The sequence below is a fragment of the Pelodiscus sinensis genome, chromosome 31 (assembly GCF_052426305.1).
Source record: "Pelodiscus sinensis isolate ZL-2025 chromosome 31, ASM5242630v1, whole genome shotgun sequence".
NCBI lineage: Eukaryota > Metazoa > Chordata > Testudines > Trionychidae > Pelodiscus > Pelodiscus sinensis.
The window spans coordinates 17,267,576-17,294,023 of NC_143082.1; the positions used below are offsets into that span (position 1 = coordinate 17,267,576).

The following is a 26,448-nucleotide window of genomic DNA, read 5'->3' on the forward strand; positions in this document are numbered from 1 at the left end:
TGGAGAAACTAAATGAATTCTTTGCTTCGGTCTTCACAGCTGAGGATGTTAGGGAGATTCCCAAACCTGGCCCGTCCTATGTAGGTGACAAATCTCAGGACTTGTCACAGATTGAAGTGTCATTAGAGGAGGTTTTGGAATTAATTGATAAACTTATTTTAAGAGGAATAAGGGATCTTTTGGAAAAGGCTTTATTTTCCGAAAGATCCCCGCCTAGACTGGTGCTTTTTTCTGGCAAAGCTCCGAGCCGGAAAAAAGCGGCAGCCATGTTTATGCAAACATCCCCGCTTCATTCGAATCCCTGCTTCATTTGCAATTGCGATGTGTCTAATTTGCATCCCTTTTACGGAAAAGGGATGCAGTCTAGACACAGCCTTAGAGTTCTTTGAAGGGTCAACAAACGTGGACAAGTGGGATCCAGTAGATGTAGTGTACTTAGATTTCCAGAAAGCCTTTGACAAGGTCCCTCACCAAAGGCTCTTACGTAAATTAAGTTGTCATGGGATAAGAGGGAAGATCCTTACATGGATTGTTCCATGTCTTTTAACCAGTTCTCAAAGGGCAGGAATTAATGATAAATTTTCAGAATGGAGAGGAGTAACTAGTGGTGTTCCGCAAGGGTCAGTCCTAAGATCAGTCCTATTCAACTTATTCATAAATGATCTGGAGAAAGGGATGAACAGTGAGGTGGCAAAGTTTGCAGATGATACTAAACTGCTCAAGGTAGTTAAGACCAAAGCAGACTGTGAAGAACTTCAAAAAGATCTCACCAAACTAAGTGACTGGGCAACAAAATGGCAAATGAAATTTAATGTGGATAAATGTAAAGCAATGCACATTGGAAAAAATAACCCCCACTATACATACAGTATTCTGGGGGCTAATTTAACTACAACTAATCAGGAAAGAGATCTTGGAGTTATCGTGGATAGTTCTCTGAAAACGTCACGCAGTGTGTGGTAGCAGTCAAAAAAGCAAACAGGTTGTTAGGAATCATTAAAAAAGGGATAGAGAAAAAGATGGAGAATATCTTATTGCCCTTATATAAATCCATGGTACGCCCACATCTTGCATTCTGCATGCAGATGTGGTCTCCTCATCTCAAAAAAAGATATACTGGCATTAGAAAAGGTTCAGAGAAGGGCAATTAAAATGATTAGGGGTTTGGAATGGGTCCCATATGAGGAGAGATTAAAGAGACTGGGACTTTTCAGGTTGGAAGAGAGGAGACTAAGGGGGGATATGATAGAGGTCTATAAAATCATGACTGGTGTAGAGAAAGTGAATAAGGAAAAGTTATTTACTTGTTCCCATAATATAAAAACTAGGGGGTCACCAAATGAAATTAATGGGCAGCAAGTTTAAAACAAATAAAAGGAAGTTCTTCTTTGTAGCACACAGTCAACCTGTGGAACTCCTTGCCTGAGGAGTTTATGAAGGCTAGGACTATAACAGTGTTTAAAAGAGAACTAGATAGATTAATGGAGGTTAAGTCCATTAATGGTTATTAGCCAGGATGGATAAGGAATGGTGTTCGTAGTTGCTGTTTGTCAGAGGGTGGAGATGGATGGCAGGAGAGAAATCCCTTGATCTGTACCTGTTCAGTTCACTCCCTGTGGGACACCTGGCATTGGCCACTGTCAGCAGACAGGGTACTGGGCTAGATGGACCTTTGGTCTGACCCAGTGTGGCCATTCTTATGTTCTTATGATTTTTAGAGCCATTGTCAGGGCAGGCTGTGACAGAGGGGTCCCTCAGCCCCTGGCAAAAGCACCTCTTTCCTATAGATACTCAGTGCTTGGAGTCTCCCCCTTGCCAAATCCTCCCTGCTTTGTTTCTCTCCTCTGGCTGCTGCTTTCCTAGCCTGTGGTCCTATATGATTAGAGTTGTGCATGCAGGGCCAGATGCTGCACAGTGCCCTGTGCCCAGAGGCTGGCATTGAGAGCAATGGAGAATCTCTTCCACCTGGCTCTCATGAAAGCAACAGAGAATCCACCCCTGCAGTGAGAACAAGTGGGAATCCCCACTCCACTTGTTTTTAGTCTGTTAGGAGGCTAAACTTAAAAAACAACCAATAGTCTATAAAATGCTACCAGACTAAGAAAACATGGAGATGGTATCATGAGCTTTCGTGGGCACAGCCCACTTCTTCAAACATCCATCTAGCCATCCCTCCGTCTGTATGGGAGGTAGATCTTTATCTCCCTCTTCCTACAGGCTGCTCCAAGGATGGATGGGGGGGAGCAACTAGCCTGGAGCATGCAGGTGCAGAAGATGTTGGCCATTGGATGGGGTAGGAAACAGCCCGGGGCAGGGAGCTGGACGGGTCCCCCATGAGCTCAGTGTGTTTTGGGCAGATTCCCTGCTGAGCTAGTGGTGAGACATGCCCACCACTGACAGGGCCCTGGGCTGGGGGTCCCCCTACCCCATCCCATTGACCCCTGGGGGGGTGCCTCCAATACAGTACTGATGTGGCTGCTGGGCCTTGCTGCCCTGCTGACAGTGACCATGAAGGCGTGGAACGATTACAGGTTGGAGCAACCACAGACAGGAGCTAAGAGGCTCCCCACCCTGCCTCCCAGGGAGCTGGACTTCCCATCCCAGGACAGATATCTAGATAGATGTGCATGGGGATGAATAGGTGGGGTGTGGGTGTATGTAGATAGATATATAGCTATCCATAGATGGATTTGTATGGGGATGGACAAATAACTATGGTTGTAGATAGATGGATAAATGTGTATGAACATACATAAATAGACAGATGAATTAGATAGATGGAGGGAGGGGATGGATGAATAGGAGTATCTGGGGATGGATAATGCATGATGGATGTATAATGAATGTATAAGGGGAAAGATAGATGAGTCTCCACCAATAGAATCTTTGTTACAGTCACCAGCTGTTTTCTCCAGCTTGACTTTCCATGTGTTGTTTGTTGTTTGTGAAAAGATTATTTCCTGCCTGACCATAAAACAACAGTGCCTGAAATGCTGTCACTTAAGAGAAAGGAACAAAGCCCTGCTTGGTGTTGCTTTGCCCTCACCATTCCAGCCCAGCGCAGTCATTCCTTTTAGTGAGAGACAATTCCAGCCCTGAGGGGCCTGCCTCATTATCCTTTCACTATCTAGATTTTAATCCTGGTACTCACCAGCTGCCAAGAACATTCCAACCTGCTAGGCTCAGTCATCCCCGTGAATGAGCAGGGAGCAACAGGTGCAAAGGCCTTGTCCCATGCTTGTAAGTCTATTGCTAGGTTGTGTGTGCATGTGTATGCACACATGTATGTGTGGTGGGGACTGCACTCCATGCCAGTTAATGGGGTAGAATTCAATAAAGCTGTGAAGAATGTGAGCCATTCTAAAGGCTGGTGGGTAAACCTGTGGCTGATTTATGGAGCCTTCTTGGGTTGATCTAGACAAGTGTTTCTTAAACTTTTTAAGATGGAGGAACTCCAAACAATAATTTTTTTAATGAGAAACACCAAGGATTTTTTGTTGAGAGGAAAAAAAAAAAGAGGCTGGGGAAAAGTTATTGAGCAAAAAGGGGTGGCCATTTTGAATTCTGTTGTTCTCCGCGGCACACCTCCGACTGCCTCGCGGCACACTGGTGTGCCACGGAACACAGTTTAAGAAACACTGAACTAGACCCAAGACTGGGAATGGATTCAGAGAATGGGTTCATAGATCCAAGGGGCACCGGTCATACACTCCTCAAATCTGACAGCTCACACTCCTACTGCGACATGGGCACGTCCCCTGATCCTGAATCCACAGACCCAAGAATCTTAACTTTTCACTAGGCCATTGAGCAAAGCTTGAATGATCTAAGTGGGCAAATAGTCTGCCCTTTCCTTTAGTCTGATTTCCCCCTACAGGTAAATCTGATGAGTCACCAATCCATTGAGCACCCATGAGCCAAAGGTTGGTCTGACTCCTGGTTGCTTGTTGGAGCTCAGGAATTCCCCCCCCCCCCCCCGGGGTGCATGTGGTTGGGATGGGGGATGGGGGTTGGAGGAGGATCTCCAAAATTTGAAGGGGTGGAGGAAAAGGATGGGGGAACATAGGGAATTGCCAAACCCAAGGTCCATCTAGTTCAGTATTCTGTCTCCAACAATGGTTAGATCAGATGCCTGAGAGGAACATGCATAAACCCTGCAATAGGCAGATGTCAGATAATCTGTCCCCGCATAGAGTTCTCACCCTTCTCCCTAATGGTTAGATCTCAACTGATACCTCAAAGCTCAAGATTTAATATCCCTTTCAAACACTTTCTGATAACTAGTGATTCTCTGACTCCTTCTCCCTGGCTGGAGAGACCATCGAGGGCTTTGGACACGATCACCATTGGGTGCCCCCTCTTCCAGTGAAGAGCATAGTTTTCCCAATGAAGATAGGTTCGCATGACACAATGCTAGAACTTGGCCAGCATGACTCCTCCTTGGGCTCTGTGGTTGAACGGCTGCTCTGTCTCTGGTCATGAGAACTCAAGAGATACTCACACTGAGGTGCAGGAGCTGCTAGAGGCTCTTTAATGTGTCTCCCACAGCTCTTTGCAGCCTATGCTATTAAAACACAATGTGATTGTAATTATTAGCCACTCAAAGTTAACAACAAATCAGGATGCTTTTACTGTGTTATTAACCAGTTGTAGCTGGTAAAATAATACGCCGTGATTTTGCTGTGAGAATCTCATGTATTTGCCTTTTTATACTGTGTAAATGTGACTACGGTAAATGAAACAATGAATCCACATGCCTGTGGCTCTTCTGAGTTCTGTTGGTTACTAATTTGGCTCCTGGACCACTGAGGGTCTCAGTATTGCTGTGCTAACATATCCTGTGCACTGGATTTGCTGGGATTTCACCACATTTACAATTAACTGTTCTGATCCTGGATGTTCTTGTAATCTATGTATTACTGGTGCCTTCCAGAAATCTTGGGATTTCATGGACTTTAAGCCCAGAAGGGACCAACCATGTAGTCTGACCATCTGCACATCACTGCCCAGAGAAGTTCACCCACCTAATCCTGTGGTAAGCCTATAACCTCTGGCTGAGTTACTGAAGTCCTCAATTCTTGATTTAAAGACTCCACTTCATTAACCCTACCATTTACACTAGTTCAGATCAGGGGCTCTGGAACATGGGGATCCAGGGTCCTGGGGGGGAAGAGGCAGTATGGGAAGAGGACCAGGAAAGGGTTGATGTCAGGGGTAGCCTCAAGGGGACAGGCAGCATGGATGCAGGGTTTTGGGAGAAGAGGCAGCGTGCTAGAAATGCCTTGGGAAGGGGAAGTGCAGGGGCATGGATTCAAGGGGCAGGGCAGTCCGAGGCAAGTGGTAGGGACATTGTGTGGGCGCTGGTGGCCCCCCCATTTTTAGGGACCTTCCACCACTCTGAGTTCAAACCAGCAGGTGACACCTGCTGCAGAGGAGAGTGAAAACCCGCAGAGTGCCTGCCAATCTGCCCTAAGGGAAAATTCCTCCCAACCCCAAATATGGCAATAACTTGCCCCAGATATGGCACTTGCTTGTGGGCCAGACCCGACCTGCCCCCACTCCTTTAATTTTACATGTGTTTGGATATATTTGCCCAACTTTGCAGGCATAAACCAGGCAGCATGCTGGAAAATGTCACCTAGCTTCCCCCATACAGTTGCCATTGCTTATCAGTCCTGACTGTAGCCTGTGGGAAGTTTTCTAATGAAATGTTTTTTTGCTGGAAGATGCAGATTTGTCAAACCAAAAACTTGGAATGGAAAAAGAATTTCGGGGAATTGCTTGGTTTCAAAAATGTTGAGGAAAAAATATTTGAAATGTCCCACTTTGTCATTGTCCAAACAAAGAATTCTGGTGGTCTGCTGCTATTTTGCAAGGTAAAAAGTAATTTTGCGAGCTAAAAATGTGCTTTGGGTTAATTTAAAATGTTCAAAAATCTCAAAAATTCTGATGAGACTGGAAAAGTTTTCCGCACCCAGCTCTAGCCCTGACCTGCTGTAGCCTCTGTGTTCTTCCAGTCCAGTCCAGGACACCCCTCCAAATCTGCCAGTAACCCCCAAGACTGGCCTACAGCACCTCTGTCAAGCCAGCCATGCATAAGAACTTGCACAGTTCCATCCTTCATTAACAATGGGGAATTCTGTGGCACCCTAGAGATTAACAGATTTATTAGGGCATAAGCTTCCAGCCTGTGTTGTCTGCCATGCATGCTGCATCTATGTGTGGACACTTTTGTAGCTTGTGACAGTTCCTACCACTGGTAGGTTTGTGAAGCACATCTGTGTGACATGGTGCTTCCTACAGTGTCTACACTAGAGTGTATAGTCTCTACCAATGCTTCCAGTATTGCATTCGCTGGAGGAACTGCAGTGGTGGTGATGGGGAGCGGATGGTAACATAAATTCCCTGCTGCATGGAAGCCCTGAACCTCATGCGAGAGAGACTCTCAAATCTCAGGCTAGGGTTGCCAGGTGTCTGGTTTTGAACTGGACAGTCCAGTATCTGAGCTTTCTGTTTGGGAAACAAATTGAGAAAATATAAATATCCGGTATTTTCTAAATCAGATGTAATGTAGATTGTGATGTAATGTCAAGTGTGTCCGGTATTTTTGTTGAAACCATCCGGCAGCCCTATCTCAGGCACCTGCCACTGCAAAACACCTTATTGACTATCTCTCCTCTGCTGTATCCTTTTATGTTCTGGGCACCTGCTGATAAAACAAACCTTCACTCGTGTCTTTGGAGCGCACAGTTCTGGGGGTGTAAATATGTAATAAATCCAGCAAAGCCAGTGGTTTTCCATAATGGGAGCCCTAAGCGATTGCTTAGTCAACTTATGTGTAGGGCCAGCTCTGAGTTTACCCCAGTGTAGCAGACCAGAAGCTGTCTGGATATTTGCATTTCCTTCTCTATGGGAGTTCATGAGGCTGCTGCCCCCCTCTGGTATTTCTGCCAGGTGCTCCTCCAAACATAACAGGGAGGAGATGGAAATGACCATGCTGAAAGCTTTTTGGAACAAGTCTGATGCATCTGATTGTCCCTCTCTGGCTTTGAAAGGGTTAATGAGCTGGAGGGAACAGGTGTTGGCTTGCCCTGTTGTAGCCACACCCCTCCAGCAGCCTGCAGCCAGTGGGTGCCCTAGGTATGAAATCCCCGCCCCCTGATGGCATGGCATATAACTCTGCACACACCCCATTCTGCTCTCAGCCTCCAGAGCTCTTCCTTCAGTTTCTGTGCTTGCCCAGCCGGTGTTGTTTCTTGTCGTCCTCCACTTGCCTGTCCAAAATGTCTGTTCTCATAAACAAAAAAAGCTACAGGAGCACCTCCTCCACTGCCCCTCGCTCCTTCAGCAGCCTTTCTTACACAGCGGGGCCTGTGGGCAGCACCAAAATCAGCTCGTCCTTCTCCAGCTATGGTGGGAGCCGATTCGGAGCAGGCAGCTTCCGAGGACCATCCATGGGCTATGGAGCTGGTGCTGGAGGCAGCATCACTGCTGTCAATGTCAACCAGAGCCTGCTGGCACCCCTTAACCTGGAGATCGACCCCAGCATCCACCATGTGCGGACACAGGAGAAGGAGCAGATCAAGACTCTCAACAACAAATTTGCCTCCTTCATTGACAAGGTGAGTCCTAGCTCTGTTGAGGCGAAGCTGGCATCTGCAGAGCTGGGTTGGCAGGGACAGAAGTGGGTGTGTTCCTAGGGGATGGGCAAAAGTCAACCAGATTTGCCCAGTTGCTGTAACACTTATAGGCTGGAAGGAGCTAGTCCGGATTCCATGCTCAATTATGCCCCCATGCAACCCACAGTGACCCAAGTGAGGTATGGCTGTGTGTGCTGTAAACATCTCTGGGTAATCTGTCCACCAGGTAGCATATAAAGGGAGCAGTGACCTGCCAGCCAATATCTTTGCAATCAAGGGGAAATCGGAACAGATCTGAAGGGAGAGCAGAGCCTTCTGAGCCACTATTAAGCCAAAGGCTCCTCCTACAGGTGTATGAGAATGTGTAGAAAAATTTCCTCTGCTTGTCTTAGCTACAAATGTTTTTGGTCATGACACCAGCTGGCAGAGTGAAAATGCCCCTCTCCCGGTGGTGAGGGAATGGTATGGAGCTAGAGTGCCAATGTTCCCCATTGGGACACCTACCAATAGAGGCACCTGTGCTGTCATCAAATCATTGGCACTGGAGAGCAGCTAGAAAGCTAATGGGGAAGTTGCCTGTACCTGGGAAAATGTGCCATCTTTCAAAACACTGGTGTTAAAGGGTGTGACTGGGAGGGCCAGGATAGGATTCTCCATTGTCTAAAAGCTAACAACTGGGGGCGGAGGGGCTGATTCTAGGTGCCCAGCTTTCAGAGGTGCCAGGCACTGGCAGCTACAGGGGTCAGCACCTCTGGATACTCCAGAGCCTGATTTTCAGAAATGGAGGCACCCAAAATTGTGGGGCCTAAAATAAACACAGCTGGAGGAACTCCCGAGGTAATGGAGTTGGGGTGAGCCAGAGGAAACCAAATGACTCTTTTCCTCCTCATGCCCCAGCAATCTTGGCTGGAACAAGAGGTATCCGCTTTCCTGCCCTCTGCTCCCACCACCCCTTGCCTGCAGTAAAGGCCCGAGGGGCTGTATTGAGATTCCTTCTCTTCTTCCTTACTTCCAAGGCCCTAGGCTGTGTCCAGACTCAGGTTTTTTTTTAAAAAAAGGAGCCTTTTTTCGAAAAAACTTCACTTGCGTCTAGACTACAGCCGCGTTCTTTCGAAATTAAATCGAAAGAACGTGGCTTTTCTTTCGACGGCGGTAAACCTCATTTCACGAGGAAGAACGCCTTCTTTCGAAAGTGCTCTTTCGAAAAAAGGCATTCTTGAATGCCAACAGGCTTTTTAGAAAGAGAGCATCCAGACTCACTCGCTGCTTTCTTTCGAAAAAGCAGCTCGCTTTTTCGAAAGCTCCGCTTGCAGTCTAGATGCTCTTTTTCGAAAGAGGCTTGCAGTCTAGACGTAGCCCTAGTGCATAGCCATAGCACACTGGTCCCAGTCCCTTTCCAGATTCCTGCTCTCTGGCCTAGCATGGTTTGTGGGAAGTTCAGTTTAAAGAGGATGAGTGTTGCCCTTCCCCCCCCCCCCCCGCCTCTAACAGGGGCTTTTGCTTCAGAGGCTGGTGCCCTGGAAAAGAGGCAGCTGCATTCTTTCTGCCCTTTTTCAGCAAGGGTTGTGAACACACTTGGCTGGAGGCAATGCTTGTCTAATGGCTCTGTAACTGTCTAACCAGAACCCCCACTCCACCCATCACTGTTCTGTGGGGGATTGGATTTGAACAAGCAGGGTTTATTGCCTGTTAGCAAAGGCTGTGTTGACATCTCTCTTATCTAGGGCTGGGCCAACTGCCTTTCTCTGTCCCACCCTTCCAGGAGTCCAAGGGTCCCTGCTGTGCTTCAAGGTTCTTACCAATCCTCTTGTGCCCCCTAGTCCAGATCATGTAGGATTGCAGAGAACTCCTGTCCACAGGTGGAAATCCAGAATCCTTCATGGCAACAGCTGCTTCTCCCTCTTACTAATTTGATGCCATGGTTTCTCTTCTTACCAGCTTCAGTGATGTTCTCCTATTTCCCCTACCTTGGCCACAGGACTGCATCATGCCCTTTGCTTAGCCTCATGCTAAGCGGGACAGCTTTTTGCACATGCTCTGGCTCTAGCGGTGTCCATACTTCTCCATGGGGGCTGAATGCTTTGGCTAGTTAAACCCCTAGTCTCCCACTGGCAAAGCTCCCATGGACTTTAATGGCTCCATGTCTGCAAGTAAAGGCTAAAGACCCTTCTGCCCATCAGTAGGATTGTGGATCTATGGTCCAATGCCTGGGTAACCCATTGTGGGGCATTTGTGACCAGTTGCTCCCTTTTCCATGGCCATCGAAGAAGGTATGGGTTGTGACTGCTTTGGCTCTTAGGTCAAGCCACAGCTCCTTGCACTTTTAGCTCTGAAGGTTGTTGATTCAATCCCTCCTATATTGACTAAGATGGCAGCTGTCACACTCGCTCTGGGAAAACTCCTTTGCTGTGAAGGGGAGTTCCATCAGTGTCAATCCAGAGTGACTCCACTTATTTTATTGGCGTTTTTTCTCACTTACACTGAGTCTACTTTACACCTCCAGAGTAGGAAAAATGGGCCTTGGTGTAAATAAAAATGAGGCACTATTTACTTATGGCTGAATTCTGCCCTCTGTTATACTAGTGTTGATCCAGAATCACTCCACTGAAGTTAAGAGAGTGACTCTGGATTTACTTTGAGAGCAGAATTGGACTCACCAGGGAAAATCACTCCCTCTGGGTATGTCTACACTACCCCACTAGTTCGAACTAGCGGGGTAATGTAGACATACCGCACTTGCAAATGAAGCCCGGGATTTGAATTTCCCGGGCTTCATTTGCATAAACTGGGCGCCGCCATTTTTAAATCCCTGCTCGTTCGAACCCCGTGCCGCGTGACTACACGCGGCACGGACTAGGTAGTTCAGACTAGGCTTCCTAGTCCGAACTACCGTTACTCCTCATTCCACGAGGAGTAACAGTAGTTCGGACTAGGAAGTCTAGTCCGAACTACCTAGTCTGTGCCGCGTGTAGCCGTGCGGCACGGGGTTCGAATGAGCAGGGATTTAAAAATGGCGGCGCACAGTTTATGCAAATGAAGCCCGGGAAATTCAAATCCCGGGCTTCATTTGCAAGTGCGGTATGCCTACATTACCCCGCTAGTTCGAACTAGGAGGGTAGTGTAGACATACCCTCTGATACCTGGACTCATCTCACAGTGCACACATACAAAGGCAGGATCAGTCCCTGTGGTCCAGAGTCACTTATATAAGAGGAACTTGAGTGCTTGCAGTGAAGCTACTTTGGATTTACATGAGTGGAGGGGGAGCAGAATCAGTTATTATAGGCCTGTTTGACTTTCCTTTTACACCTGATTCATTCCAGAAAACTCATGGGGAACACCATTGACTTCAGTGGAGATATTCCTGATTCATGTGGGTGAGAGAAGGATCCCCCCCAGTGGAAGACTAGTGGGGGATTTCAGGAGTATGAGTGGAAAGAAACCATCCCTGGCAGGCTGTAATTATCCTGGCAGGAAATTCCTGCCTCCCACATCCACGGCTGCTAAGCTCTGCAGATGTAATTGACAAACCTCTCTTCTCCTGCCCGCTCAGGTCCGTTTCCTGGAACAGCAGAATAAGATGCTGGAGACCAAGTGGGACCTGCTGCAGGGCCAGAAGACCACACGCAGCAACATCAACAGCCTGTTCGAGGCCTACATCAGCAACCTGCGCAGGCAGCTGGACGGCCTGGGCCAAGAGAAAATGAAGCTGGAGTCTGAGCTAGGCAACATGCAGGGCCTGGTGGAGGACTTCAAGAATAAGTGAGTGCAACCTAGAGCTGGGGGAGGCAAGCCCCAGCCCTGTCCCTTCTGCCTGAGACCCCACCCTTACTGCCCATGGCTGGCCCTTATAAGAGCCAAGCCCTCCCAATGTAAAAACAGCTCCCCCCAAGCATGGGTGACTCACTCCTCCTGAGCATGGGCGGTCCCTGGAGCACTTGTGGCACTGGGAAAGCTGGCAACACAGGGCTGTAGCCCAGGGCTGTAGCAGTGAGGGTCTGGGGGTGGAGAGTGGGTGGAGCCAGGCAGTTTGGGAAGGCATTGCCTTCCCCAGCCTCTTAGATCTGCTGCCCATGAGTGCAATTGAGGCAAAAGGGGAGTATGTGTCTTTGTGTGTGTATGTGTGGGGGGAAATAGCTTCCTGGGCTCTTCAAAAGGGGGCGGGATGTAGGAGGCAGGAATCTCCTACTGGGATAATTACAGCCTGCCACGGACAACTTCTTCCCACTCATGCTCCTGAAATCCCCTACCAGCCTCCCATTGTGTCCTGATCCTTCTCTCACCCGTGTGAATCGGTAGTGTTGCACAAGGAGGCTTTCAATGGCCGCATCTGTCACCAGCATACTGCCTCCTACAGGGCGTTCTTTGGATCTGGGCAGGTTATCAACATCTGCCTGACTTGTAGTCTGGGGAGGCTCTCAGCTGCTCTTGATGGGGGATGGTTGGGACTCTTTCTCCATCACTTTGGCTACATCTACACTGGCGGCTTCTTGCGCAAGAACAGGTGTTCTTGCGCAAAAACTTGCCGGGTGTCTACACTGCACGTGTGTTCTTGCGCAAGTAGATTTACAGTACAGCGGTGGAAAACAGGGCTTCTTCCAGAAGAGTTATTCCTCTCCCCATGAGGAATAAGCCCTCTAGCGCTAGAGCTCTTGCACAAAAGTGGGCAGTGTAGACAGGCAACATGAAATTCTTTCACAAGAAACCCCTATGGCTAAAATGGCCATCAGAGCTTTCTTGTGCAAGAGAGCATCCACACTGCCATAGACGTTCTGGGCAAAAGCACATGCCAGTGTAGACGTAATGCTCTCGTGGAAGACTTTTTGTGCGCAAGAAGCTGCCAGTGTAGACGTAGCCTCCATGTTTTGACACCACTTCCCAATCCGACCCCACCTTTGCAATAGGCAGTGAGCACAGGTTCCCAAACCCATGCTGTCCTTTATAAGGTCATTGATGGGTGCCTGCTAAGGGGTCTGCTTCCTGGCATCTCTTAGATGGGTCTCTATATCCTCTGATGGTTGCTGCTTCTTGGTAGCATCCCTCAGAGTGACCTCCTAGCTTCTTGCCCCAGCCCTGCCCCAGAACTGACAGGTTTCTCCCTCCCACAGGTATGAGGATGAAATCAACCGTCGCACTGAGAAGGAGAATGAGTTTGTCCTGCTAAAGAAGGTGAGTCCGTGCTGCTCCTGGATTCAGTGGAGTGCTTGGGCTGAGAGGGCTCAGGTGTCTCTTACAGGGTCTGTGCTCTGCTCCCATAGGATGTGGATGAGGCCTACATGAACAAGGTGGAGCTGGAGTCCCGGCTGGAAAGCCTAACTGACGAGATCAACTTCCTGAGGCATCTGTATGATGAGGTTGGTGATGTCCCCCTTTGGTTCAATGCTGCAGCACTGGTCCTTTCAATTCCTTCCTGACTGGGAGGGGGAATCCCACTGAAAAACAGAGTTTCTGCAAAGATGAAGACAAATGTCTTCCTGCAGGAGGTGAGGGATCTTTAAAGGGCTCCCAGGGTGCTCCCAGGGTGCATGGTGTTTGCTCCCAGGGTGCATGGTGACTCTCCCCATGCCTGGAGAGACAGGCCATATCCCCTGCATCATCTGCTGCTGCTCCCAGCCTTTAAGGTGGGAGATCACAGCCGTCTGCTGGCAACATCAGTTGCAGTGGGTTCAGTGGCTGGGTGGGTCTGGATTAGGGTTACCATTGGTCCTCCGATCCCTGTCCTGGTGGATTTTAGAACTAGGAACCTATGTCCATGATTTAGTTTTGCCACCCTTAATTCTGCACTGTCTTCAGAGCTGGGAGGCTGGAAAGCAGCAGCAGCAGCAGCAGCTGGCTGGGTTACCAACTCTGCAGGAAGTGACAGCACCCACAGAAGTGAGGGTGGCATGGTAGGGTATTGTCACCCTTACTTCTGTGCTGCTGCTCGTGACATGCTGCCTCCCCCTCCATTTAGCAGTGGTTCCTATTTGGGAACATGAAATACGGTAAGCCTAGCCCAGGCCAGGGTCTGGGAATTCCAGTGGGTGTTCCAAGTTCTCCATGCTCCGTAGTGACAAAGAACTCTTCTGCTCTTCCCATTCAGGAGCTGCGTGAGCTGCAGTCCCAGATCAATGACACCTCTGTGGTCCTGACCATTGACAACAACCGCAAGCTGGACCTGGATGGCATCATCGCAGAGGTCAGAGCGCAGTATGAGGAGGTTGCCAACAAGAGCCGGGCAGAAGCCGAGAACATGTATAAAATCAAGGTGAGGTGCCGGTCTTTCCTTGGAGCTGCAGTCTCGTCTCTGAGTGTGCTGGCTGTCCTTGATGAGGGCAGGTCAGGGTGTGTGGTATTGCCCATGGGAATGTCTGTTGGGTGGCACCTGTTCCATTCCTCCCAGCTCGTGAGTTGAACATGCAAAGCCAGGGGAGCCGACAGCCTTGGACTACTGTCGGCTCCCCTGGCTTTGTATGGAAATTCCATCGACTACTCAACTAGTAAATTAACTGGTATTAAACATCCTTACTCTGGACTGCAGTGTGCCCCACCCCTGCAGTGCTCTGTTGGGTATTTACTGCTGCTGCGGCAACAGCACATGGTGAGAGCCCTGGGCCCTTTTGAATCACCAGGACCCAGGATTGCTGCCCCCCACTCTGTTGATGGGTCTGTGTGAAGCATCCTCTGCTTAGCAGGAGTTGCATATGCATGTGTAATTCTAAAATACAACCGGACTCACGGTATCCCTCTAGTGGCTCATGTCACAGTTCACAGCAACTGCACCTGTGTTCCCCTCTGTGGTCCAGCAAGAACATCCACTCTTAAGCTCCTGGCTCTTCAGCCATCTCTTCTCCTGCCCCCCCAGTTCTATGCTGCCCATTCCCTGCACTGCCCCTGGACCCCAATCCCTCTGCCCCTCCTGTTCCCCACGTCCCATTCCCTATGCCCCCACCGCACCCTGCGTCCCTCTGGCTCTATGCCTCCCATTCCCCGCACCACCCCTTTAACCTCCCTCCACTGTTCCCTGTACCCCTCTGGCTCTGTGCTGTCCCCGCACCCTGTTTCCCCTGTGGGTCAGGAGTGAGGGGTGCCTGTCCATAGGGAGGGGCTGGACAGGGCAGGCAAAAGGCTGCTGTGATCCAGCAGCGAATGAAAGAAGGATTTCACTTGAAGCGCCTTTGCCTTTATGGAAAAAAACAAATGAAAATGCTATTTGCTATTTATAGGGCTAAAATGCTGGGACAAAAATGAAAACAAACAAAAAAAACCCCATTGCATAATGCAAACGTGTAAAAGACAACAAAAAAGGGGGGGGCGGTCAAAAATATTTTGCTTGGGGCAGCAAAAAACTTAGAGGGGACGGGGCTGGGCTGGACTGGACTGGACTGTGGGGAGGGGAGGAGAAAAATATGAGGAAGGGGCTTGTGCTCAGGGGAAGGGAGGGGAGCAGGTCAGGAGGAGAAGAAGAAGAAAGGGGAAGGCACCAAGGGACAGGAGTGCAGGAGACACAAATGCCAGGGGGCCAAGTGCAGACAATGAGGTAAAGGGCAGGAGGTGAGGTGTCAGTGGCAGGGGAGACAGGGTGATGCTGGGAGAGGAGAGAGTAAGGGCACTGGGGGCTAAAGGGGAGCAGGGGAGGAGCTGGGAGAAGGCTAGAAAGAAGGGGTGGGCATGAGGAAGGCAGGGATGGAGCAAGTCATGTGTGAGGGCACAGGAGCATGAGGGGAATGGGGGCAGAGGGTGGTGAGGGGGTGGGCATCAGGGAAAAAGAGAGCAAAGGGGGCAGGGGCAGTGAGGGAAGGGGGGGCACCAGGAGGGTGCAGTGCCAGGGGATTCTGGGGGTGAAGCAGAAGGGCAGACACCTGTGGGGGAGGGACCAGCACCAGAGGAAAGAGGCAGGGCAGGTGTGTAGAGGGAAGTGTTAGGAGAGGGGATGAGGAGGGGTAGCTCACATGATCAGAGTAGGGCTACTGGAGGAGTGGGCACAGGGGGGAGATAAGGGCTGGTGGAGGGGGGCAGGTCTCAGGAAGGCTGAGGGCAGTGAGAAGGGCAGGAGTCAGGACAGCAGGGGAGGGTGAGGGGTTGGGGGGCAGCAGGCAGAAAGGGAGCTGATGGAGCAAGGGGAGGAGACATGGCAGCAGAGAAAAAAGATAGAGGTTTATGAGATATTTATTAATAACTTGGGTGATATTTAATAATAACTTATTAGTAATTAGTGGTAGAAATGTAGCCGTGTTAGTCTGGTGCAGCTGCAACAAAAAAATAGGACTGTGTAGTCTTTAAAGTGCTATACAGTCCTGTTTTTTATTAGTAATTACTGTTCTTGTTCTTATTAGGAATTTATGCTATAAAAAAACCCTACTTTTTCGGGGGAAGGGAGGTGAGTCCCTTTTTTGTCTGGCGAGTAGGGTTTTCCAGAATTTGTCGAGCCCTGATAATCCCAACTATACATACAATATGATGGGGACTAATTTAGCTATAACTACTCAAGGGAAAGATCTTGGAGTCATTGTGGATAGTTCTCTGAAAACATCCAATCAATGTGCAGTGGCAGTCAAAAAAGCAACTAGAATGTTAGGAATAATTTAAAAAAAAAAGATACAGAATAAGACAGAGAACATCTTACTGCTTCCTTATAAAACTATGGCATACCTACATCTTGAATACTGCATACAGATATCGTCGCCACATATCAATATATTGGCATTGGAAAAGTTTCAGAAAAGGGCAACAAAAATGATTAGGGGCTTGGAACGGGCCTGATATGAAGAGAGATTAAAAAGACTTGGGACTTTTCAGCTTAGAAAAAGAGGAGGCTAAGGGGGGATATGATAGAGGTCTATAAAATCATGACTGGTGTGGAAAAAGTGAACAAGGAAAAGTTATTTACTTGTTCCCATAACGTAAGAACTAGGGGTCACCAACTGAAATTAATAGGTAGCAGGTTTAAAACAAACAAAAGGAAGTTCTTCTTCACAGAGCGCATGGTCCGCCTACGGAACTCCTTGCCAGAGGAGGTTGTGAAGACCAGGACATTTACTGGGTTCAAGAAAGAACTAGATAAATTCATGGAGGTTAAGTGCATCAATTAGGATGGGTAGGAATGGTGTCCCTAGCCTCTGTCAGAGGCTGGGAATGGGTGACAGGAGAGGGATTACTTGATGATTCCCTGTTGTGTTCACTTCCTCTGGGGCATCTGACATTAGCCACTGTCAGCAGACAGGATATTGGGCTAGATGGGCCTTTGGTCTGACCCAGTATGGCTGTTCTTATGTTCTCCCAAGGGAAGCTCCATCACTAGGAATATTTTAAAACAGACTGAATGATGGACTAGAAAGTGGCTTGTGAGAAACAAATTTGTCCTGGCAAGAAGATGGGACTTAAATAAACAGTTGCTAGAATCCAATACACATTGACATGAAAGCCTGGATTTCCTTGGGTATATAAGGATATGTCTACACTAGCCACCCTAGTTCGAACTAGGTGGCTAATGTAGTCATTCAAACTAGGTGGCTAATGTAGTCATTCAAACTAGGTGGCTAATGTAGTCATTCAAACTTGCAAACTTTGCATGTTCCCGGGCGCCGCCATTTTTAAATGCCCGGTAGTTCAAACTCCCTGCCCGTGGCTACACGCAGCACGGGCTAGGCAGTTCGAACTAAAGCTCCTAATTCGAACTACTGTTACTCCTCATTGCAGGAGTACTAATTATGCTCCTCCTCACCTCCAATTATAATAGAAGAGTATTTCCCAAGCTTCAGCATGTGTGTACTCCCCACATGCTGGGGAGGCCAGGCGGGTTGTCATCCCTTTTTCACACATGGGGAAATGAAGCACAGATAGGCTGACTGACAAGTTGGGAACTGTGCCCTGCCCATTGGACCATGCTTCCCTTCTCTTTGATTGCCCTAGGTGGAAGTCTCACTCCTAAGGCCGAGTTTTGTGCAAGCAGGAACGGCGAGTGCTTGCCACACACCATTGGTACTTGCCACACCCTCTGGCAGTCCAGCCTTGGGCTCCCCTGCAGGTCAAGCATCATTCCAGTCCCGCCCAGAAGCACCCCACTGCCAGTTCTGTACTGAGCTCCTGCTCACACCGCCCGACCTGCAGGACCTGTGCTGTTCCACCCCGAGCAGCTGCCTCTAATACTGCAGGGGTTTGGCAGTGTACGCTTTTTGACTTTGTGTTAGGGATCTAAGTGACTAGTCAAGTACCCGATAAGCATATGCTATCAAAGAAAGGCTGTGGGGGTGAGGAGGAGCTGGGGCTGTGGGGAGTTGGCTTAAAAGCCGGTTCCCCCCAGCACCATTTTGAGGGGCAGGGAGAGGTAGAGGTGTAATGGGGGACCCGGCACAAGCTGGGATTCAGCTGATTCCTGACTCCCGTCTGATCCCCTCCAGACGCTGCTCCTCTGCACAGGTGCGCCCGGTCCCCTCTACTGCACCTCTGCCTTTCAAGGCAGCTCTTAATACACTTTAAAGGCAGAGTTGCTGCAGGGTTAGCTCCAGGGACTGGGAGCTAACCCCGTGGCGGCTCTGCACTTTCCCCCTTTATCAACTAGTAGAGCAGTTGATGAAAATTCCATTAACTATTCAGTTGATTACATGCAATTTAACATCCCTACTTTGTGTAACCCACAGACCTGCTGGGTGTGGTGCACTGTCCCATCTAGTCAACTTACAGAGAGAGGATGAGTTTGCTCCTCTGCCTTAGTTAAGAGCTTTTAGCTCATGCAGTAGAGGCTTAGGCATTAAGCTCTAGAGGTCCCAGGTTCAGTTCCATCTGTTGGTGTTACATTTGCACAGAGTAATTCCACACTAGTTCCTCCACCCCAGGATGACACCCTTCGCTGCAGAGCTGACCTGAAATTTGCATAGCAGCATGCACGAGGCTGTCTAAACAGCAATATTAAGTGGCTGTCATTCTGGCTTCCCTCCCCAACATATGGAATATTTTCCGGTCTTGCAAAATCCTACTTCCTCTAGGGGAGAAGGATTTGACTGAAGGGGAAGTGAAATGCCACCAGTCTCGCCATTTGCAGTCTCATGAATTTTCTTGGCAAATTTGCATGGCTGATTAAAGCTACAAAAAATAAAGCCTTCCAGAGCAGTGTTGTGACAGGACACCAAGACTCCTGGTGGTAAAGAGCCAGGAATCAGCTGTAATGGTTATAAAGAGGATTTTTTTATTGAGGCTGCTGGACACAGAAACCCTGTTTGTCTCTCTAGCTCCCAGCCTCGGCCAGCATCTCTCCCCACACAGGATCTTCCTAAATCAGGGGTGGGCAATAATTTTTGATAAGGGGCCACTCCAAAATTTTGGTAAGTGGTCAAGGGCCACACTTTTCTATGGAGGGAGTGCGGGGTCTGAGACCGAGGTTTTGTACAGAAGGGAGCTTGGGGTAAGGGACTGAGGTGCAGGCAATGGTATGGACTCTGGGAGGGGTCAAGGGTACAGGAGAAGATTTTGGCCTGGGGGAGGGTGTGGAAGGGGGTTGAGGGTCTGGGAGGGAGTTGTGACCTGGGAATGGGGGTGCAACGGGTTTGGGTTATGACTTGGGGCAGGAGGGGGTAGTGGCCTGTGTCAGGGAGTCGAGGGAAGAGAGAGGCTGAGGTATCAGAGGCAGGCACTGCCTAGGCGGTGCTTACCTGGGTGGCTCCCAGCCAGCACCCCTGCAGGACCCCTGCAGGACAGGCTGCAGGACCCCTGCAGGACAGGCTGCTCAAAATAGCTGAGAGATTTTGCTGTGAGGCAGGGGCTGCATGTGAACTTTTCCCCTCACCCCTAACTGGTGTGGAGCTGCTTTGAAGTTACTGGCTGCTCCATGCCAGAGGGTCCTGGTGGGGCGGCTGTGGGCCAGATCTGGAGGCTCAGCGGGCCATATCTTGCTTGACACTGCCCTAAATCCTGGCCTGGATCCTGCAGACATGAAAGGGGGACAACTGATGGCACTGTACACATTGCAATGTACTCAGTTCCTTGTCTCTCCTTCCCGTGCAGTATGAGGAGATCAAAGAAGTGGCGGGGAAGCATGGAGATGACCTTCGCAACACCAAGACTGAGATCAATGAGCTCAACAGGATGATCCACCGGCTACAGTCAGAGATCGATGCTCTGAAAGGCCAGGTCAGAAAAGTGCTGACTTCTCCGAGGTTGCACCAGCCTCTTGGTTCCTCCTTCTGCAGTTATTTGGGGGCATGGTACCTGCCCTGGTGACCTGGGGAAAAGGTTCCCTTTTACCACACTCAGCTTGCCAGGCCATAGGTCCCTCTCAGTCCACCTAGTAGAGCTCGGTTTGCAACTGCAGCTGTGGTGCAAGACAGCCCCATTCTCTAGTGTAGACAGGGAATTCCCCATGGTCTCAGCTGTGCCAAACCCTTGGGCTATTCAACTGGGCTGTGTCTAGATTGGCATGATATTATGGAAATGCTTTTAACGGAAAAGTTTTCTGTTAAAAGCATTTTCGGAACAGAGCGTCTAGATTGGCAGGACGCTTTTCGCAAAAGCACTTTTTGCGGAAAAGCATCCGTGCCAATCTAGACGCGCTTTTCCGCAAAAAAGCCCCGATCACCATTTTTGCAATCGGGGCTTTTTTGCAGAAAACAAATCTGAGCTGTCTACACTGGCCCTTTTGTGGAAAAGCTTTGCGTGAAAGGGACTTTTGCCCGAACGGGAGCAGAATAGTATTTCCGCAAGAAGCGCTGATTTCTTACAGTAGGAAGTCAGTGTTCTTGCAGAAATTCAAGCGGCCAGTGTAAACAGCTGGCAAGTTTTTCCAGAAAAGAGGCTGATTTTCCGGAAAAACTGGCCCGTCTAGACACAGCCCTTTAGTTTGGGCTCCTAGCTAATTTTCAGTCTCTGGGCCAGTTCTCCAGCCAATGTAATCAGTGGAGCACCACAGCTGTCTGTTTACCCAGGCTGTTGATCTGGTTGTGATCTCCCCAGCTCTTGTCTCTGTGAGCTCTCTGCCTGGGTAGTCACTTTCTCTCTCAACCTAGTTTCTTTCACAGCTCTCAAGACTAGCAGTGAAGCACCTCACCAGTCCCAAACTGCACACTAACTTCAGCCTGCACTGAAGAATGGAACAGTGCTTAGAAACAGGATCAGGGGCATGTGTTGGGAAGGCATTATGCTTGCAGCCCTGGTGTAGACAGGAGCCTGCTTCGGTTTCTTCCAGAGAGGTTTTCACTTCCCTGTTCCCCAGTGCTCTGTGGAGAAGCCTGTATGGTGGGAGAAAGCAAAATCTGAATAGGCTGTTCTATATGTTCCATGGGGTGCAAACTATCTGCAAAGCAGTGTGTGGATGCACATTGCTTATACTAGTTTGAAATGGAAGGAAACTGACCAGTTGCAAGCCCCTGCTTTGCCTGGGTGCAATGCGAGTACATGGGGGGGGGGGTGGCTTTGGTGCAGCAGTATGGGTGCAAAAATGACTTGTAAATGCCCCAGCAGATCTCTCCTGTGAGCTTCCCTCTACTGCTCTGAGAAGGCTCCGGTTCTCAGTGGAAACTATCTTTTTTTTTTCCTCTCTAGCGGGCCAGCTTGGAGGCAGCTATTGCTGAAGCGGAGGAGCGTGGCGAGATGGCTGTCAAAGATGCCAAGGCCAAGCTGGCTGAGCTGGAGGCTGCCCTGCAAAGGGCCAAGCAGGACATGGCTCGCCAGCTGCGGGAGTACCAGGAGTTGATGACTGTCAAGCTGGCCCTAGATATCGAGATTGCCACCTACAGGAAGCTGCTGGAAGGAGAGGAAAGCAGGTGGGTGTGGGAAGCAGGCATTGTGTGCCATGATTGGATGGTTTCTCCTTCTATCCAGTGGGAGGCTCAATAAGAGAGCAGGAGTGGAGGGCTGGGATGCGGGGACACGACAGACCGGCCCATTGCTGGAACTTATCTCCAGTGTGCTGCATGTCTTTGAGCAAGGTCTATAGATTAACCCCGTACATTCTGACCCTTGTGCCCCTTTTAGTGCCAGCTTGCCAAAGGTCACCCGCAGTTGGGCTCTCAGCATTCTGAGTGCAAACTGGATTGATGGCCCTCAACGTATGGGCCCCCGTTTAAACGGGTTGTTTGGAAATGTGACTCAGGTTTGCTCTGGGTGTAACCAGTTTGAATACGTGGAGCCTAGGAGGGGCTGCGGGCACCTTAAGGAGCTTACATGGTACCTCCCCCATTACTACAGCTTCTCGTCATATCTGTTTTTCAGCGAGACTCCTGTGAATAATCTGTAATTGCGACGAGGAGTCCTGTGGCACCTTATAGACTAACTGAAGTGTAGGAGCATAAGCTTTCGTGGGCAAAGACCCACTTCGTCAGATGCATGTAGTGGAAATTTCCAGAGGCAGGAAACTTCCACTACATGCATCTGACGAAATTTCCACTACATCCATCCGACGAAGTGGGTCTTTGCCCACGAAAGCTTATGCTCCTACACTTCAGTTAGTCTATAAGGTGCCACAGGACTCCTCGTCGCTTTTGCAGATTCAGACTAACACGGCTACCCCTCTGATACTTAATCTGTAATTGATTCACAGACTCAGATACCTGAGATGCAGGAGGGGCAGTGCTGCCCAGTGTGGGGATTCTCAAACCCGTTTCATGCGGGGACCTCCATTTCCATACTAAGATACTGCCCCCAATCCCACATAGCTATATAACAAGGGGACTCTGGTCTCAGCCCCATGCTTGAGACCCCCTTATGTAGCATTTAACATAGGTGGGGTCTAGTCCTGCCTTCGCTACAGGCTCACTGGTTGGCCTCAGCTGGGTCAGTGGCTAATCTAGAAGGCAAGGACAACAATATTTGTAATAAGTCCTCTTCATCTAAGGCTTCACTCGTGTCACTTTCCGGCAGGCTACAGATGCACAGAAGTTCCCAGGGGAGCTGGGATGGAACTGCTACTTAAAAAATAACAGGCCTTTTTCGATGGAGCTATCGCTGCTGTTAGCAATATTGGGTTTGTGACACACACATGAACTGTTCTGATGCCATGTTGGCAGTGGCTTCCACATACCATGCAGTGCTGGTTTTGTCCTTCTCTGTGCCCCAACTCCATTCAGTACTTTGTGCGTTGCTAACTCCAGGGGTGGCCCGAGGCGGGCTGCAGCAGCTGGCACCCCAGGCAGAACGGCGCCCCCGCCTGCACGGCCCTTAACGGTATGACGTTGGCGTGTCATCATCATTGGGTACCCCGGGCACCCCGTTGAAGGCGGCGCCCTAGGTGACGGCCGAGTCAGCCTAAACTCACGGGCCGCCTCTGGCTAACTCATGTCATGCACTTTTGTTTGGCAGGCTGGACTCTGGAATGCAAAAGATGAGTATTCAGACCACGAAGAGCAGTTATTCGGGTAAATGCATTTCATTTAGTTTTGGGTGGGGTCTGGTCATGTGAGGCAGGAGGGTAGCACTTCGAACTGGAGCAGAGTCCCCCCTATGGTGAGGGTGGGTGCTGCTACTCGGAGAGAGTTTGACACATGTGAGCAGATCCACACAACTACGGACTAGACACATGGGCCGGGGAGGAGAAATTGGCCCCTTACAACTCACTTAGGGCCCTCGTGCTCTAACTTGAGTAGGAGCTGAGGGTGCTCAGTACCTTGCAGAGCTGGGTCTGATCCACCTTTCCCACATGCCCTGTGAGCGCACAGTCTTACCTGCACTGAACCAGATGCTTTGGAGAGTGATTTGTCTCTTCAGCAATGGGAGTCTGAGAAATGAGGGAAGGAATTAAAGGGTTAGATGATGTGTAATGACATCCTTTCTGCTTTTGTAATGGGGTGTCAATTAGAGGCTGACCAGTCCTGCCCATACTTTCTCCATCCTTTAGGGGATCTGGTTAGTGAGTCAGGACCACGTGTGGTCCTCACTCCATCCTGCTGACCGAGGTGCCACCACATAGCCCAAGGTCTAGACTTTCCCATTCCCTCCCTGCCTTGGTTCTAAAGTACAGAGGTACACTGCTGACGCAGCCATAGGTCTGAGCCAGGTTCGGTAGCAGAGATCAAGTTCTGTAGCCTTCCAAGGTCCTTAGCGCTCAATCCTTGGCTGCAGAGGCAACTGGTGAGAAGGGAAGGAGCGGGCGCTGTCATGTGTCTCCCCACCCACACCCAGGAAGAGATGAGACAACCCCTTGTGCTCCAAGCCCTGCCTACTCTGCCCTTGCTCTGCCCCTCCCTGTCTCACCTCTTCCCAGGGCCCAGGGGGCTAGTGGGGCTGTGCCATGAGGCCACGCTGCCACCTCCCTGCGCTCACCAGCAGTGACAGCAGAGAAGGTGCAGGATAGGTGGCTCCAACTCGTGTGGCATTGTTCTTTGGCCACATCACTCCTGGGGATAAGGAGATGGCCTCGGCATTCCCCAGAAGTGGAAGCAACACAGAGGGAGAGCCGAGCCCCCTAAGCTAGAGCCACTTAGCCTGCGCCTTCCCCATGCTGCTGCCGGCCCTCTGGCTTGCTAGCCCCCATGCTGGCTGGCCCTCCCTCCTTGGAGTGGTCCTACATGCACCCCCACAGGTCACCCATGCTTGATTGCCTTGCAAGCCCCCAGGCTGTGGGTTGAGCCATTCATGCAGTTAGCATTGCCCTCAGCTGGGAGTCATGTCCTGCATGGTCTTAGTGGTCCTCTGTCTTGCTCCTCTCCTGCAGGTGGGCTTGGCAGTGCATATAGTAGCTATGGGGGAGGATACAACAGCTCCTATTCAAGCAGCGGCTACTCCATGAATTCCCCCACGCTGGAGAGTGCTGCTGTCAGCAAGTCAAAGACCGTGGTGATCAAGAAAATAGAGACCAGGGATGGGAGGCTGGTGTCGGAGACTTCAGACATCCTGTCCAACTGAGTGGCCACTGGATGAGCCTCCATAGCTTATATGTGCCTTAAGAGATGAGTCTTTCCTAATCAGCAGAGCTACTAGGATGCTGGGGGAGACTGGGACAAGGGCAGAAACTCAGGATCCCCCACCCCAAACCTAGCAGTGTTTGCAAATTCTCTTGTGCTAATAAATAGATGAGCCGTCCAAGGCCCCCATGGCTTCCTCTGCCTGCCTCTTCCCTTCTTCAGGCATGAGGAGGAAGAGCTGAGAATCCACCCATCAGAGTCCCAGTGGCCAGGTTCCCACCCCTTTGTCCTTTGCTGTTCCATCCAGCACCAACTCAGCTTTGTGGACTGGATCAGGACTGGACCAAGTATTTCAACTGGTGTTGTCCAGAGCTGTTGAGGGGTCACACATGCACCCTGTGGGTCAGCCCACGTGGGCGGCTGCCAGAATGCCAATGTGGCATTGTGATAGCACTGGGACATGCTGCTAGCCTCATTGCCCAGGGCTGGGCTATCATCAGGCCCCTGGGCCGTATGTGGGGACTGGCAGCATGCCCCAGAAGTGGCGGGGCCTTAGGCAGAAGGGGTGAGGCTGGAGCAGCTAGCCCTCAGCGCCGCCCAGAGAGCACTGTCCCCTGGCAGCGATTGAAAGGACCTAAGGCTCTGGCTGCTGCTATGGTAGCAGCCAGGACCCCCCAGGCCCTTTGGAATCCTCAGGCCCTGGGGGGTAGTTGCTCCCTTTGCCCCTCCCTTTTGGCGGGCCTATTGGTCCCAGACCAATTCCCTCAGTCTCCAAACACCTCTGGGTACTCAGATTGTTGTAAAATGGGGTCTTGACCGATCTCTCATGGCAGTGGTCCCCAAATGTTGGGGAGTGCCCCTGGGGGGTGCAGAGAAGTGTTCGGGGAGTGTGTGTATCTGGTCCTGGGACAGCCCTCACAGGAGACTGGAATGAGCGCCACCTTGCCCTATCATATCCCATTCTGACTCTGGCCTTGGCCATTGTCTCTCAGCCTTGCTCCTTGCTGCAGTTCCAGCCCCTGGATTCTGGTCCCAGCATCCTGACTGCAGTCCTGTTCCCAGCCTTGGTTCCAGGGGGAGGGGAGGCATGGACCAAATAATGAGGAGGGTGTAACCCACTGTCTTATGGTTAGATGCCACTAGGCCCTTTTTACCCTCAATCCACTGCTTTGTGGCTCTTTGCATTGCCCTGAAAGAAGCGCTCCTCCCTGGGTGGCTGGTAGGGAGGAAAACAATGTCTGTCTCCCCATCAGCACCTAGGGGAGGCAACTGGTGTGGGAAGTTGTTGATCCTGTTCCCAGTGGGTCAGCAATAACAGCTTCTCTCTAGCCTTGGCAGCACCAATTTATGCTTTGTCAGCACAACTGGGAGCAAATCTTTCTGATGGTGTGATTCTTCCTTTCTCTTCCTCCTCCCCCGCTCCTTGTGTGCAGTGGGGGGTGTTGACTGTAAGCAGCTTCTTGCCTCCTTCTGCAGTACAATGTTCAGTTGGGCCCTTCTGCTTTCATTACCCTGCCCTGGAGGGCTTTGCCTTTTCAGTTCTCTCAATAAAGCTGTTACTAATAATTGTGGTGTCTATCTTGTTTCTGGTGCTAACTGTTGCTGAGAGATGGCTGCATTTTGTTCCCCTGGTGACATGGACTCAGTCCTTGTTGTCCTTTTGCCTGCCTGCAGGGGGCACTAAACAATTTATGATTCCAGAAGCCCTATTTGCAAATAAGGTTTTCATCCTCCAATACACCCAAGCAGCAAGCACTAGGTAATGCTTGAGAGTCAATAGGATCCTTCCGAAGAGCCAGAACAATCGCCTAATGGTTTCAAATACCTCTTCCCAAATTCTAGAAGGGATTTGTGTTAAGTTTTAATTGAAAAGCCAAACAAACAAGATCCATGCAAAAGTTCTTCCAGTTTTAAATGTACCATGTATTAATTAGTAAAACAACACAATTTTTGTTAGAAAAGTTATTGATCACATTTTCAGTTATCTACAAAACTCCAAG

At 50.0% G+C, this 26,448-nt stretch overlaps 1 protein-coding gene across 1 annotated transcript; it reads left to right on the forward strand.

Moving 5' to 3' along the window:
* The first annotated feature begins 7,188 nt into the window (after positions 1-7,188).
* Positions 7,189-26,014, forward strand: KRT8 (keratin 8). The gene is made up of 9 exons (XM_006118888.5): positions 7,189-7,622; positions 11,194-11,402; positions 12,749-12,809; positions 12,899-12,994; positions 13,723-13,887; positions 19,620-19,745; positions 21,153-21,373; positions 22,908-22,963; positions 24,259-26,014. The coding sequence occupies exons 1-9, from the start codon at positions 7,284-7,286 to the stop codon at positions 24,447-24,449; spliced, it is 1,464 nt and encodes a 487-aa protein (XP_006118950.1). The 5' UTR covers positions 7,189-7,283; the 3' UTR covers positions 24,450-26,014.
* Positions 26,015-26,448: the final 434 nt, after the last annotated feature.

What these genes read in the sequence shown, in the direction of transcription:
- KRT8 (XM_006118888.5), top strand. Translation starts at nt 7,284, where the DNA reads ATGTCTGTTCTCATAAACAAAAAAAGCTACAGGAGCACCTCCTCCACT. An exon ending in TTGCCTCCTTCATTGACAAG is followed by an intron (nt 7,623 to 11,193) that starts GTGAGTCCTAGC and finishes CTGCCCGCTCAG; the next exon opens with GTCCGTTTCCTGGAACAGCA. An exon ending in TGAGGCATCTGTATGATGAG is followed by an intron (nt 12,995 to 13,722) that starts GTTGGTGATGTC and finishes CTTCCCATTCAG; the next exon opens with GAGCTGCGTGAGCTGCAGTC.